General features: G+C 45.3%; 1 protein-coding gene across 1 annotated transcript in view; it reads left to right on the forward strand.

Moving 5' to 3' along the window:
• The first annotated feature begins 4,748 nt into the window (after positions 1–4,748).
• The window catches only part of ARSB (arylsulfatase B), an 80,972-nt gene continuing 70,922 nt past the window's right edge, over positions 4,749–14,798 (forward strand). Inside the window, exons 1-2 of the mRNA XM_076363327.1 lie at positions 4,749–5,021; positions 7,905–8,091. Coding sequence (XP_076219442.1) covers positions 4,749–5,021; positions 7,905–8,091 — 460 coding nt within the window. The remainder of the gene's footprint in view (positions 5,022–7,904; positions 8,092–14,798) is intronic.

The raw sequence follows: 14,798 nt of genomic DNA on the forward strand, positions 1-14,798 counted from the left end.
ATATTCTACAACACACAGGATGTTATTGCTCAGTTTTGAACAGAACTTAAAGTACTGCATCATGGATTTATTGTTCTAAATCTGAAGAGCTAGACTGACACCAGAGAAATTCTGTTCTTCCTTTTCCTGTTAATTATAGATTGAACAGCAGTAAGAGCCTTATGTTGTTACACAGAAATATTCACAATGAAAAAAATATGATTAAATCCACAGCAGAGGAGCGTTATTCAGTGTTAAATATTCAATAACCCAAAGAAGCAGGATTGGGATAATGTAAATGATGGGAATACACTAAATTATTAAAACACTTTTCTGAATTCCATAATATGCTCAACAATTCTTTTGACTAAGAATAATGTCACAATTTCCAGCTTACAAAGAGTAACACTACCCTTTAGGCTATAGATAAACCTTTTCGAAGTAAATATGAATAATGTCCAAAATGTACTTTCTCCAGAGGAGTTGGTGCCTCTAAATCTTCAGCAAAGAAGCAAACGTATAAATAGAATATATGAGGAGAAACACAATTTGAATAATGAACACTTACCCTTGCTAAAGTAAGCTGACATTGCATTGTGCTGTTCTGAATATCTTTTACAGAGCAGGTCAAAATAAAATATACAGGCTTTGGTAGGTTTGCATGTAGTACTATCTTGAGTGAAAAATCCATTCAGAAATTATTCTCTCTTATATTTTCATGAGTGATTTAGTTCTACTTTGCTGAACCAATCAGAGATGTTACTTCTTCTAAAGTTGACATTATTTGTAATGAGGCAGTTAGCCACTGTGTTTCCTTGAGATTTTAAGAAATCTAAAATACAACACAAGGCAATATTCTTTTATTTAGGAACATAGTTTTGTATTTCAGTATTTCCCAAGAACATGCAAATTCACTAGACACCACGTCCTGGAGTGTACAGTAACAGTTATCCTGAGACAGGCTCTCACATATACTTTCCTAATAAGCTTCGCTATGCCAAAACTCTGTTTCAGTGATACCTTCCACATCCCAATCTGGAAGTTAGAGTCACGTTTGTAATTCCTTTTCCAGCTTGGAAGAAAGAAGTGCTATCATTAACATGTCAGCCAGATTGGTCTGACTGTGCAGAAGGGGCAGGCTTTCTGCAGCCTGAGCAAAAGGTAATGAATCACAGATGTAAATCCTACAGTCAGGTAAGCTCAGAAACTGTACCCTCCATGGGCTGGTACCGCGTTTCCAGCCGTAACCTCCCAGCCACTAGTTTCTCCTTTTGGATGATGTAGACAGCTGCCTCTCTCATTTTACAGTGTAGTAGTATAGAGGCCCAAGCACTGATTTCCTTGTCAGCTTCTCATTGACAGCTGTTGTCACCCAAGTCTCACGAAGATCGAGCCTTGGCCAGTTAATTTTCATTTAGTTTCAAGATTTAGGGAAGCAGACAAAATCCGTAGCATGCTGCTTCTGGGACAAGACAATTGAAAGTAAAGTGTCTTTCCTGCAGCCAACTTGTAAGACCAAAACAACTCCCTGTTCATCACTGACCATAAATAAGACAAATGGAGTATCTGAGAGCTTGTTGCACTCCGTTACCTTTTAAGAATGGCTGTGCTTTCTGTTTAACAATGCATTCAGAAGCAGAGAGACCTGAAGTAGTTTTAAGCAAGCATGGCTGACTATTAGAAGAACTGTAGCTATGATAGCTGTATGTCTGACAGGGCTTCCTAGTTGACAGAGCTTCTTTTTTACTGCTCTGATACCCAAGTCAGCTTACTGAGTATTTATTAGGATAGCTAAACATTGCAGCACTTTGCACAGCATGGATAAACTAAACTGTAAGGGGATGAAGCTTTACAAATCATGCCCACAGAGAGGTTCACGCATTTCAGTCAATCTTTCATAGTTATAAAATGAAAACAATAAACCTGAAGAAATGAGGGGGCTGGGAATTGTTCAGCAGCTTTTGTGGTTTCCTGTCACTGCTTCTTTTCATTATATGTTGTGATATGGTGTTGCATAAACTTGTGGTGTCAGGATACAGCAAGAGGAAGTGAATAGGAGCAAGAATGTTTTAAGTTTTACATCCAAGTTTTAAGAGGGCTTCTAACCAATCAAACAGAAATACCAGGGTAGAAAGACTGGCAGGGACATCTTTTGAGTCTTCCGCAACCCCATTAGCTAACAGAGGAGACACCTCTGTAATGAGGTGAAAAAATGACAGTTGGTCATCTAGGAAATTTTCTGAAATACTCAAATTTCTGTGTGTGGAGAGATCAGGACATGTCAAAAGGCAGTTTTCTCAGATGCATTTTTTGTCATTTTCCTTTATTCTTTTTCCATCTCCAGAGATGTTACTACTACCATTTGAATTTTTGTTCCAAGTTCCCACGTGCTATGGCAAGATGTGCCGTGTTCATACTTTGTGTGGAATGATAAATCGACATGGATACCATAATCTTGTGTGTCACTCTAATGACTTCATTAATCATTGACCTCAAAACAGCATCCAAATTATTCAACCCCAGATTCAGAAAAGGTACACTGAAACATAGGGGACTGAACACAGACCATTTCCAGGATTTATTATTTGATTCAGGAGAATACTCTCTGATATAAACAGCATTTTCTGATTGGGATTCCAAATCCCTCAAGTAGTAATAAAAAAACCCTGAAACACTAAGAAAATATGACAGGCAGCAACATCCAGACTGTGACTGTGCAGTATCTGCTGTGTATGATTTAGATGGTACAACCTAATGTTTTAACTCCGGCAGCTCAGGCAACCAGGTTATCCAATTCTGGTGGAGCAGGATAACCAGCAAAAAACTCTTGACGCTCCTCTACAAGGGAGTACGAGTTCAGCTGCACTTGAACACTATGATACCTTTGGAAACATGTCAGGTGAATAGCCATTATGAATTTTACTCCAAAATTTGTATCCAACATTTCAGATTTCACCAGCACTCTGTAGATTTTCAAAGTAATTGTTTTGAATGAACAAGAGTGGTTTCCATGGGAATGGAAACATTTGAATGGAACTTTACCTATAATAAGGGCATGGAAGAAGTTAGTAAAATATGCAATTCAGTGAGACAACTGTTACTGGTGATGGGATCTGAACTAAAACCAAGATAAATCGGAACTTTCCAGGCTTTTGAACAGTATTAATCACATCTCAACAAAGAAAATGTAACTCATAGTCACATACCAGCTTGTCAGAAATTTACTTCAGGGAAAACTGACTTCAGGACGGTGGTGTTGCTTGTTCCAATACCAGCTGTGGACACACACATTCTTACTGTAGAAAAAAATGTGGCATCACTCATCATTGCTGCTGTTTTCAAACCAGCAGGGAGTTCTTTGGGATTTGTAAAAAAATACCTGGCAAATTCATAGACTTATCCACTAGACTTCATTCATAGGAGCAGGAACTTTCTTTCTATAGAGACTTGTCAATCAAAAAGAAAGTAGACAGGAGCCTGGCACACTCAATATTTGCCTTTCTTACTGAGAAACATGATTTTTAATGTGGTTTGTTCTTTCACCTGCTACCAAATGGCTATATAAATTTGGAAATGCACGTGTGTACCATTCCAGCTAAATGTGAAACACGTGGTTATTTGATCTTTAACTGGAGACTGAAATGTATATGTATTCCATGGATGAACAAAATCCATCAGAGCTGACAGCTATTTCTGTCCTTTCACAGTCTTACGTATTTCATCAAGGTCATAACTAAGGTAGTGGTCGTTTACAATATTGCTTTAGAAGATTACACGGTTTGAAGAAACAGCCCTGTTGACATAGCTGTTATTTCTGCTTCTGGGTTGCTTCACTTCCTTCCTACTCAGTAACAGTCACAAGCACCATCTTAACAGCCAGACCTAGATCAAGACTTGCCATCTGCATGAACAAAACGAAGAGAAAAAAGCCCCGGGTCACTCATGATTTTGCAGAAGGAGCAGGCAGGGGCGGGGATGAGAGCAGCAGCTGATGGTGGCAGGAGAGAGGCCGTGCACTTTTCTCCTACAGGAATGATTGCCATCTCGAGCAGCTCAGCTGCTTCTACAGTGGCGGTGGCAATTTGTCTTTCCCAGGCTGTAGCACAGGTTGGCAAGCAGCAAGGCCGTGGTGGTTCTGCAGCTGCCCCATTTTGGTTATGCACGGAATAAACTCTGTTGGCAGTATTAAATCTGGATGAGCTGCCATGGTATCGCGTATGAAGACAGAAGTACCAGTCCAGTTACTTGTAGGAGAACACACTCTATCCATCCTCTACTCAAACTGTTGTATTGACCTCCGTGGAAACACAGCTGACTTGAAACACAAGCCTGCAAATAGTTCCCTGGTTCCCCTAGGAAAGGCTCCATGGCTTAAAACAGATGTTTCATGTAGGAAGTGAAGGAAGATGACCTCCAGCATCACTGAGTTGGATACCCTGCTAACACCGGCAACAACTTTACAATCTCTTTTTTTGACTCATTTCATAAACTAATCGGCCTACAGCTGCACCGCTTTCACCCACAACCGGTACTCCGGGGCCTCGCTACTCTTACCGCTACACAGGCCCGGACCGAGCTACAGCACAGCGGAGCGGGAGGGGGCGGCCCCAGCCCCAGCCCAAGCCGGGCCGGTGTCCGAGGACGGGCGCGCCCCACACCGCCGCCACCGCCCCCGCAACCCCGGCCCGCCCGGCGGGAGGAGCCGGGCGCTGCCGCCGCCGTGGCCCGTCCCCGGGGCGGTCCCCGCGGCCCAGTTCCTGGTGGCGGGGATGGCGCGGCGGGCGGGCGCCCCACCACCGCTCTCCCTGCTCTTCTGCCTGTCGTTCTGCCTGCCGCGGCTGGCGGCGGCGCGGCCGCCCGCCCCGCACCTGGTGCTGGTGCTGGCCGACGACCTGGGCTGGGGCGACGTGGGCTGGCACGGCTCGGCCATCCGCACGCCGCGGCTGGACGCGCTGGGGGCGGGCGGCGTGCGGCTGGAGCGGTACTACACCCAGCCGCTCTGCACCCCCTCCCGCAGCCAGCTCCTCAGCGGCCGCTACCAGGTAGGGCGCGGGTCGAGGGGGACACCCGGGGAAACTCGGCCGCGGAGTTGTTGCCCCAGCGCGGCGATGCCGGCGGGAGAGCCGTCCCTCCATTCCTCCTCGGCGGCGGCCACGCCCTCCCGGCCCCTTCCCGCCGCCCTTCGCGGCGTGTCGGCAGGTAGCTTGCGGGGCGCTTCTCTCCCGCTTGTTTTCGGCAGCGCCGTGTGTAGGTTGGCCTTCTTGTATCTCATGCAAAGATGTGCTTGGGAGAAGGCTACTGTACAAAAAAACAGTTGCGTTTATATGCAGACAAACTTATTTCACTTACTTTTGGCTTGCTAGCTCGGCAATAAACTAAGCGTGAGTTTAGTGCAAGTTGTTCTGCTTCAGAAAAGCTGGGGTGCTCTCTACGCTTCAGTTGTATTAACAGGCATGGCAGTGTATCATGAAAAATACTCCTGTCGTAGTCTTCTTCTGTTACGTACTTCTGAACTGGACAGGCACGCAGTCAAGACGCAGCCAGAAGCGGATAAGCACTATGGGCTCAGTTTATGTGTTCAGTTTATGCAGCGTGTTTTCCAATGCAGCATTTAAATGCATCCTAACCTGTACATTCTCCTCCGTATGGTACCATAGGTGTAGACATTTATGCACCCCTTGATGGAGTGCACACAGACTGATACTTAGTCAGGGTGTCTAGCTGCTTTGTAGTCCTAGTCATGATTTTTCCCATTTTTTTCAGCTGCACAGGTATACATATACAGATGTACAGGTATAAGAATTGGACTTTATCATACTGCTATACTCCCTCCTCCGCCTTCTTTTTATTGCAACTTTGGCAAAAATGGGGCGGGGAGAAGAATACAGCACAGACAGAAAGGAGAAACTCACAAAGGGTTAAGGATAATTGAGAAATTTCCCCTCTCTCTCAAAAACTCCTGCACATGCATGTTAACCATAGTGATTTGTCAAAAAGAAACTGTTCAGAATGAAAATAAATGTCATCCTGTATTAGTGGATGTTATCTCTTGTTGTTGCAGGAAGGTTGTTCTAGGTGATACTTACTCTTTTCAAGCAATGTTTGTTCTGTTCCTAAAAACTCCAAGAGTCGATAATAAAGGATAGGAAGGTGTAATTGCCTTGGTTTTTTTACCTACTCTTTAAATTGTTTTGTGTAAATAACCTAAAACATTTGTTCATTTTGACTATTTATAGAATAGAGTTCATACTCTGAACGTGCTTATCTAGAAATGGCTCAGGGTTAACTGGACAGTGCTTTATCTGATCTTTAAAGTGGAAGTTGGATATGCTCATAGTTCAGTCCTGATTTAAATTCATCATATGCATCTGACTTGGTAATTTAATCGTCTTCCTGTTGACCTTGTTACAAACGAGTAAAATAATATTAGAAAATAGAAGTAATTTTTCTGTAAAATTGAGGAGATACTGCATGCGGGAAATAATTATGTAGCAAATATGTGGGATTTTGTTTTGTTTTACCCATTGGTGTGATTAGCAATTGCTCAGAGATTTGAAAAAGTAACTGAAGTCTGGTCCTATCTGGAGCTGGAATTTTGATAGTCATCTTGCAGTCCATAAAGAAAAAAGAGCAAAGGTACTGGTTTATGAAAGCTATAGGGTTTGGTTTTTTTAATTATTATTATTTTCCTCTCCTTTTCTTGCTTTCTAGAGACAGTGGAAGAAATTAAAATGCTTTGATAGCTTGTGTCTTTCACTATATTAATAATCTTTTTTGTACTACTGCATTTAAAAAAAAAAAAAGGGTTTTTTCCATCTCCTGTTTCAAAGAAGATTAGTAACTAGTAGGCCCTTTGTGAGAGTCTACTTACCCACTTGCCTAAGATCAGGGCTTAAAAGTGAGTTCAAAAAGTGTTGCTAAAGTGATGCTTTAAAAATTAGTCATACAGCTTGCTACACTGGAGTGCTTAGTGGAGTTATAAAATCTGATGTCTTGTGCTCTAGGGGGTCTTGGAGGTTTTGTGCTTTGACAGAGGCAGACTACTAGAAATATTTAGTAAATAAACAAGATATTTATACCTGTATGTGTATGTTTGCTGGCCTAAGTTTAGGTTAGTGCATTTTTTTTTTCTGGAGGAGATAGGGGAGTTGACAAAAGTCAGCTTAAAGCACACAGTAACTGAAGAGGTTTCTTGCATCAAGCAAAGTATAGTGCTGGGAGTATTGTTATCAGTCATGCTTTTGTAAACAGATAAAAAATTCACCACTTGTTAAGACTGGAAACTTATGCAGAACTGTTAGAGATCAGATCTAGGCAGTGTCTAAAACTTGTGTTATCCCCAGTATCCAAATGCTTTTTTTGTAAAAGTGCTCACACTCACTTTAAGTATGTAAATAAATATATGAATGTGTGTATATAATGTACATTTAGAAGAGTAATGCAGAAAGCGCTCTATTAGCCTTTATCGCCTTTTCCTCTGGTGACTGTTCTCTGATACAGGCAAAAGCTTGGTAGCTTCACCTGCCATGTGCCTTTTTGCCCATCTCCATCCCATTTAAAATCTGTCATTCCATGTTGAGATGTTGTCCCTAGCCTTCAAAGAGACCATAATGGTAATTGTTACCTGTTAGATTTTTAGATGAAAAAGCAAAAGGCTTTGGTTTTTTTAATTGCACTTGGTTGGTGCCTGGGAAGGTCTTGTAAACCCCTGCGGTGCTATTTCCTTGTCTTCCTCCACATTCCCCCTGCCTTACTCCTGCGGCTTCCTCATCTTCCTCGGTGCTACATCGGTAAAGACAGGAGGCCCTAAAACTAATGCTAGCCTCTGGTGTAGCTTTGTTTCTTTTTGCACCTGCTTATAAAGTCACCTACGGGAACGTGTTGCTGTGTTGTAACTAATCTCGCATCCCCCTTTTCTCTGCTAGATCCACACAGGTTTACAACACCAGATAATTTGGCCGTGCCAGCCCAGCTGTGTGCCACTGGATGAGAAACTCCTCCCAGAGCTACTTCAAGAGGCGGGATACGTTACTCACATGGTGGGGAAGTGGCATTTAGGGATGTACAGAAAAGAATGCCTTCCAACCCGCAGAGGATTTGATACTTACTTTGGTAATGGTTAGATTTAACATGGGCAATAAATGCAGTATTAAAAATGATAAGAAACTGCCCGATTCTTCTAAGAACAGCAGATTTACTATTAGTGTATAAGTGAATCAATACCTGGGCATGCATGTTTCCAAAGTATAACTGCTTAAAATAAGATAGTTCCTTAAATGCATGCCCAAGTCTTACTACTTATTGAAGAAAACATCATGATTATTGAGTGGCTCCAAAGAAAGTATTTCTCTCTTATCACCTGGATTTAATGTGGTTCCATGATGGTTAGAAGATTTAAGGTGTAGTGATTGGTTTGTTTTTATAAGTGTCTTTAATCTGAACTTTTTGTGTTAGATCAGACAGTAGACACCGCTTGCTCTGCAAATAATGCTGCACTTCTAAAAGCTGATATTTTAAAGAGAGAAATAGATGTCATACCACACTGTGTTCATGCTTTGTGAATAGAGTAGCATTGGTTTTCCAGAGCCTGTGGCAAGGAAGATGGTGTGAGAGCCTCTATAAAACAGTATCCAAAAGGTCTGTTGCAGGAACTCGCAAGTAATGAATTCAAACCCTCAGATTAAAAAAAATAATGCCAGAATTAGATTGTCCAATTGTGAGTGTTACAAAGCAACTTGTAGCTACATGTTATTTATTCTTCCTCTCGCAAAGGCTCGTGTCCCAGTATTGATTGGATGTTTATTAGTTTTGCACAAGTGCCACAGATGTTATGTGAATCAGGCTGCCTGCCATACATCTCATTCTGCGTGGTACTGAATGCAAAATTGTCCATCTCCACTTGGTTGTTTTTGAGACACTTTAATTGAATGGAGAATTTCAAAACAGTTCATTGTCTTCAAAATAACTTTGCAAGCTGTTGATACTACTGCTGCCCACTTCTACAGCTGAGAAAGTAAGATACAGAGAAACTTAAGCTGAAGTCCACGTTCCTCTTGTCTAACTTTAGGTACTTAAGTGAGGAGCCTGGCTGTGCTACATGCCCATTATAGACAATGGTGATGTCGTGGTTTAACCCAGCAGGCAGCTAAACACGACGCAGCCTTTCGCTCACTCCCCACACTCCCCTCAGTGGGATCAGGGAGAGAATTATGGGGGGTGGGGGGTGGGGAAGTAAGATTCATGGGTTGAGATAAAGACAGTTCAATAGGACAGAAAAGGAAGGGAAACTAATAATAATAATAAAAGAATGTACAGAATAAGTGATGCACGATGCAGTTGCTCACCACCCACCGACCGATGCCCAGCCAGTCCCTAAGCAGCGCCCCCCCCCGCCAGCTTTCCCCAGTTTATGTACTGAGCATGACGTCACATGGTATGGAATGTCCCTTTGGCCAGTTTGGCTGTGCCCCCTCCCAGCTTCTTGTGCACCTCCAGCCTTCTCAGTCGGTAGAGCATGGGAAGCTGAAAAGTCCTTGGCTGGTGTAAGCACTGCTTAGCAACAACTGAAACATCGGTGTGTTATCAACGTTATTCTCACACTAAATCCAAAACACAGCACTGTACCAGCTACTAGGAAGAAAATTAACTCCATCCCAGCTGAAACCAGGACAGTATCCACCTCTTATTCTATATCATCTACGTCATGCCCAGGTCCCACACTTTCCAATACGTTCCCATTAATCACCACCACTTTTCCTGTCTTTTGATATATACACACAGAAATCATTCCCTATAAAATGGTTGTTGTGTTCATTTAGTCCATGACGTTGGGCTCCATCTGTCATAACAGTCCTTCAGGGCAGGAGAGATGGTGTGTGGTGTTGGATTGTTGCATGCTGAAGCCAGTTCTGGTTCCATTATCACTGTGCTTTGCTTGCTTTTCATCAAAGTTCATTCTTCATTGATCTGGGTGATTCTTACTCTAATACCATTGATAGGGCATATAGCCACCATAGAAGTGATGATATATAGCAATTAACATCATACAATTTAATTTATTGACTATTCTCACCCAAAACCAAATATCCTTGAGGTACACGTTGGACTTGCCCAGCCTCCTGCATCACCCACCAAGTGCACCCAGGTCCTTGAGCAAAAGCAATCCCACGGATGCGTTTGCCTTTGCCCAAGGCAGGAATAACCCAGGCTGTCTTCCCCAGCTTATTTTTTACATGCGCTGCAGGACTTTATCCCCTTCTACAGTGCATAAAAGTTTTGACTGGGCAGGGCCAGCTCAATTGGCAGATCCCCTCGTGTTGACTAACCACGTGGCCTTTGCTAAATGCGTATCCCAAGGTTTGAACGTCCCACCACCCATTGCTCTCAGCGTAGTCTTTAACAGTCCATTGTATCGTTCAATTTTCCCAGAGGCTGGTGCATGATAGGGGATGTGATACACCCACTCAATGCCGTGCTCTTTGGCCCGGGTGTCTGTGAGGTTGTTTCGGAAATGAGTCCCGTTGTCTGACTCAATTCTTTCTGGGGTGCCATGTCGCCATAAGACTTGCTTTTCAAGGCCCAGGATAATGTTCTGGGCAGTGGCATGGGGCACGGGATATGTTTCCAGCCATCCGGTGGTTGCCTCCACCATTGTAAGCACATGGCACTTGCCTTGGTGGGTTTGTGGGAGTGTGATATAATCGATCTGCCAGGCCTCCCCATATTTATATTTCAGCCATCGTCCTCCATACCAGAGAGGCTTTAACCGCTTGGCTTCCATACAGCGCATGTTTCGCATTCATGGATAACCTGTGCAATAGTGTCCATGGTCAAGTCCACCCCTCGATCACGAGCCCACATATATGTTGCATCTCTTCCTTGGTGACCTGAGGTGTCATGGGCCCACTGAGCTAGAAATAATTCACCCTTATGCTGCCAGTCCAGATCCACTTGAGCTACTTCAATCTCAGCAGCCTGATCCACCTGCTGGTTGTTTTGATGTTCTCCAGTGGCCCGACTCTTGGGTATGTGAGCACCTACGTGACGGATTTTTACAACCAGGTTCTCCACCCGGGCAGCAATATCTTGCCACAATGTGGCAGCCCAGATGGGTTTGCCTCTGCGCTGCCATTTCTGGCTCTGCTTCCATTGCTGTAACCACCCCCACAGGGTATTTGCCACCATCCATGAGTCAGTGACTGGAGCTTCACCCTGTTCCAGTGCAGTCTGGATCAGTCCATGGCAAATGGTAGGGCTGTGTTTCCTCTGCTGCCAAAGGGATTGAGAAAAACGCATTAGCGATATCAGCTGTGGCATACCACTTGGCTGCCTTTGACTCCAGTTTGTATTGAAGTTCTAGCGTGTTCGGCATGGCAGCACTCAGCAGTGGCGTGACTTCGCTCAGGCCACGATAGTCTACTGTTAGTCTCCACTCTCCATTAGACTTTTGCACTGGCCATATGGGACTGTTAAAGGGTGAGCGGGTCTTGCTGATCACTCTTCGGCTCTCCAGTCGGCGAATCAGCTTATGGATGGGGATCAGGGAGTCTTGGTTGGTGCGATATTGCTGCCGGTGCACCACTGTGGTGGCGATTGGCACCTGTTGTTCTTTGACCTTCAGCAACCCCACAATAGAAGGGTCCTCCGAGAGACCAGGCAAGGTAGGCAGCTGTTTCATTTCCTCCATCTCCAGGGCAGCTATACCAAAAGCCCACCGGTACTTTGGGTCCTTGAAATACCCTCTCCTGAGGTGGTCTATGCCAAGGATGCACGGAGCCTCTGGGCCAGTCACAACAGGATGCTTTTGCCACTCATTCCCAGTTAGACTTACTTCGGCTTCCAATACAGTTAGCTGTTGGGATCCCCTGTCACCCCAGAAATACAGATGGGTTCTGTTCCTATATATCTTGATGGCATTAGGGTACACTGTGCACCGGTGTCTACTAGAGCCTTATACTCCTGTGGGTCTGATGTGCCAGGCCATGGAATCCACACAGTCCAGTAAACCTGTTTGTCCCTTTCCTCCACCTGGCTGGAGGCAGGGCCCCTATAGTCCTAGTCATAGTATTTGTTTCTCATTTCTTGTAAATATGAGTCAGAAGTCTCTCCATTAAGATCAGAAGTAAGATCGGCCCTTCTACTCTGGGGAACTGCCCACTGGAAAATGGAGCAGTGATTTTCCTGGAAGAACTGCCTTCTGTGATTGTTTTTCCGTGCAACTCACGCACCCGTGCCTCTAGGGCTGATGTAGGTTTTCCATCCCACTTCCTCACGTCCTCTCTGTGGTCACACAGGTAAAGCCACAGGGTGGCCCGTGGTGTTCACCCACTATATCCTCTCTCTTGAGCAGAGGGACGCTTACTCCTAATGGCTGAGATACTGGTCCGTACAGGTGGGGAGTAGGACCTATCCTCTTTGAATTGGTGGACCTGCCAGGACAGTTTCTCCACAGCCGAGATGAGGAAGAAATGTTTTCTTCGTATTGCTGTAGGTGGCCAGCCAATTCATCCACTGTCCCTCTCCATCTTTCCAGTTCATTACTGCCAATGAGTTGGCATATGACGATGGTGTGCTCCGTACAAACTTCTGCCACATGTGTCATGGTCAAAAACTGGCTGGACGGCCGGGCCCAGAGAGTTGTGGTGAATGGAGTTAAATCCAGTTGGTGGCCGGTCACGAGCGGTGTTCCCCAGGGCTCGGTACTGGGGCCGGTCTTGTTTAATATCTTTATCAATGATCTGGATGAGGGGATCGAGTGCACCCTCAGTAAGTTTGCAGACGACACCAAGTTGAGCGGGAGTGTTGATCTGCTCGAGGGTAGGAAGGCTCTGCAGAGGGACCTGGACAGGCTGGATCGATGGGCCCAGGCCAACTGTATGAGGTTCAACAAGGCCAAGTGCCGGGTCCTGCATTTGGGTCACAACAACCCCATGCAGCAGTACAGGCTTTGGGAGGAGTGGCTGGAAAGCTGCCCGGCAGAAAAGGACCTGGGGGTGCTGGCTGACAGCCGGCTGAACATGAGCCGGCAGTGTGCCCAGGTGGCCAAGAAGGCCAATGGCATCCTGGCCTGTATCAGAAATAGTGTGGCCAGCAGGAGTAGGGAAGTGATCGTGCCCCTGTACTCGGCCCTGGTGAGGCCGCACCTCGAATACTGTGTTCAGTTTTGGGCCCCTCACTACAAGAAGGACGTTGAGGTGCTGGAGCGTGTCCAGAGAAGGGCAACGAGGCTGGTGAGGGGTCTGGAGAACAAGTCTTATGAGGAGCGGCTGAGGGAACTGGGACTGTTTAGCCTGGAGAAAAGGAGGCTGAGGGGAGACCTCATCGCTCTCTACAGCTACGTGAAAGGAGGTTGTAGCGAGGTGGGTGTTGGTCTCTTCTCCCAAGTAACTAGCAATAGGACAAGAGGAAATGGCCTCAAGCTGCGCCAGGGGAGGTTTAGATTGGATGTAAGGAAAAATTTCTTTAGTGAAAGAGTGGTTAAACATTGGAACAGGCTGCCCAGGGAAGTGGTGGAGTCCCCATCCCTGGAGGTATTTAAAAGACGTGTAGATGAGGCACTTAGGGACATGGTTTAGTGGACGTGGTGGTGTTGGGTCGACGGTTGGACTCGATGATCTTAGAGGTCTTTTCCAACCTCAATGATTCTATGATTCTATGATTCTATGTGCACTGGACTTCATCTGGATCTTTGGATAACTGCTTGTTGTCCAGGTCATCATAAATCACCTCCAGCACGGCTAATTCCCTCAGGTACTGGATACCTCTCTCCATGGTGGTCCACTTGCCTGGGTGACATATAACATCATCCTTGAAGGGATACCTTTCCTTCACACCTGACAGGAGTCGCCTCCAGAGGCTGAGGGCTTGTACCTCTTTTCCAATCGCTTTGTCAATGCCACCTTCCCAAGAAAAGGATCCCAGCTGCTTGGCTTCCCTACCCTCTAATTCCAGGCTACTGGCCCTGTTAGCCCAGCATCGGAGCAGCCAGGTGACAATATGCTCACCTGGACGACGGCTGAAATCTTTTCGCATATCTTGCAGCTCACTCAGGGATAGGGATCGGCTGGTTACCACCTCGTTTATGAGTTCTTCCTCTTCTTCTTGTGATGGCCCTGCTTTTTCATCATCCCTTACTAAACGAGCTCACTTTTGCTTCCAGTATTTCTTCTTGTGTATAGGGCGACTGATACCGGTACGGGTTGGTTCTCTGGTTCAGCCGCAGTGCCTGTTGCTGGGGTTGGGGTAGTCGCAGTGCTTGTTGTTTTGTCATCAGATCCAGAGACCTTCTCTTCCTCTTGAGGGTGCTGAATAGTGTTGAACAGGGCTCGGTAGGCATGGGCCAGGCCCCAGCACGTTGCAGTGATCTGGGTCTCTCTGGACTTGCCAGGGTGACAGCATACTTTTTCCAAATACTTCACTAGTTTTTCAGGATTCTGCACTTGTTCAGGGGTGAAGTTCCAAAACACTGGGGGTGTCCACTGTCCTAGGTACTTGTCCACACTATCCCACACACCTGCCACTCATAACTCTAGCCTTTGGGCAGATCTCTACGTGGTATTCTTAAATAGTTGTTTAACCTTAAACAAACCTGAAACACATTCAGGAGCAGGAGCAACAGGAAAATGCTGGTTTGAACATCCCAAGGATATTCAAAATTCCCAAGACCTATTGTAACTAGCCTGGAGGAGAAGGGGAAAGCGGAGGAAGGTGTCTCCCCTGTAAATTGGCTCTCCAAGGAGAAAAGGTAAAAAGTGTAATTATTAATAGTTTCCAGGAGGTGGCTCCTGGAGTATGGAGATGATGACAATGCTGAGTACAAA

This window comes from Aptenodytes patagonicus, chromosome Z (assembly GCF_965638725.1).
Source record: "Aptenodytes patagonicus chromosome Z, bAptPat1.pri.cur, whole genome shotgun sequence".
Classification (NCBI taxonomy): domain Eukaryota; kingdom Metazoa; phylum Chordata; class Aves; order Sphenisciformes; family Spheniscidae; genus Aptenodytes; species Aptenodytes patagonicus.